Below are 1358 nucleotides of genomic sequence, written 5' to 3' on the forward strand. Positions count from 1 at the left end.
GCTGTGATGCCTTAAAAAAAGCAAAAATATTGACTCTGTGTATTAATCAAGGAGGAACAGCCACACGCAGCTTCCCAAAGAAGAAGTAGTTATGGCTACTGCACTTTGGAAAGCAGGAGTGGAGGGAAGTGTCACTTTAAATAACTGCAATTTAAGCAAAACAACAGCTTAATAAAGTGTCAGCAGCTCCCTCACAGTTTAAAAACAGATGGGCTTTGCTACTCAGGAAGAAAGAATTTTTCGACGTGCTGAGATTTGGAGAGTCTGTCATCGCCCTTTACTGAACCATTAAAACTCTGAAAAGCAGAAATAATGATACAATTTCCATTTCACTTCAGAAACTTTGGTGCTGTATGTTTCATGTGGTCAACAGTACAAAACCATCATCGTTTTCACATTATTATACAGAGAACAGACAGTTATATATTTTCAAAGTTTGAATAAGATTTTAGCTAAAGTATTTTTTTACAATCTTTTCATCTTTTTTTTTTTTAAAAAAAAACATAATCTCAAGACTTTATTGTCTTTGGAATGAAACAGGATACGAAGCTGAGAACTGGATCACTTGGTCCTTTCTCTTCTTATCTTTTCCCAGTTCAGGATGTTTGCATCTCTTAAGAGCCAGCGTTCTCCTAGACCTGCAGTTGGGCTCAATGCATTCAAACCTCAGCACAATCTTCTTGGTAATTTTAGGCTTTTTCTGGAAAATCCGTTTAGTCTGCCCACCGTAGCCACTCTGCTTCTTGTTATAATGCTGCTTTCCCTGGGCACACAGAGTCCTTGCCCTTCCTGTTCTGAGGGATTGGTGCCTGCCATACTTCTTACAGAAAGTCTGACGGGTTTTAGGAACGTTCACCATGTTTACGTGAAAACCGTTGTCATGGAAAAAAAGCTTTTTATTTTTTCCTGATCGAATATTCAGGATGCTAACAAAATAGCTGATATTTCAACGTCAGACCTATGAATACTGTATGTGTGTGCACGCACAAACGTGCGCCCACATGTGTATGCATGAGTGTGTGTGTGTGTGTGTGTGTGTATTTCAGCTATGCAAGGTATAGCTTTCCTTCCTGCCACAGAGAGGGTGGGCATCTCCTTCCAGGATGTCCAGAATTATTCTAGTTTTAGCCATGGAAAGTTCCAGTTTCCTGGGAAATTCCTCTATCCTAAGCAAACCAGGACTGTATTTACGCTAGTCACAGGAGACTTTACCTCAGTGCTGTCAGATGCTACTATAAATTGCTGTAGAGTCTTTTTCCTTTCTTTTTCAAGTTTATTGACATATAATTGATACATAATATGGTGTAAGTTTAAAGTGTACACCATGTTGATTTGATACATTTATACACTGCAATGTA

At 38.7% G+C, this 1358-nt stretch overlaps 1 protein-coding gene across 1 annotated transcript; it reads right to left on the reverse strand.

Annotated features, from left to right (window-relative positions):
* Positions 1-517: 517 nt before the first annotated feature.
* Positions 518-859, reverse strand: LOC132422507 (large ribosomal subunit protein eL42-like). The gene has a single exon (XM_060007207.1). The coding sequence runs from the start codon at positions 857-859 to the stop codon at positions 518-520; it is 342 nt and encodes a 113-aa protein (XP_059863190.1).
* Between the last annotated feature and the right edge of the window lie 499 nt (positions 860-1358).

This window comes from Delphinus delphis, chromosome 3 (genome assembly GCF_949987515.2).
Source record: "Delphinus delphis chromosome 3, mDelDel1.2, whole genome shotgun sequence".
Lineage (NCBI taxonomy): Eukaryota > Metazoa > Chordata > Mammalia > Artiodactyla > Delphinidae > Delphinus > Delphinus delphis.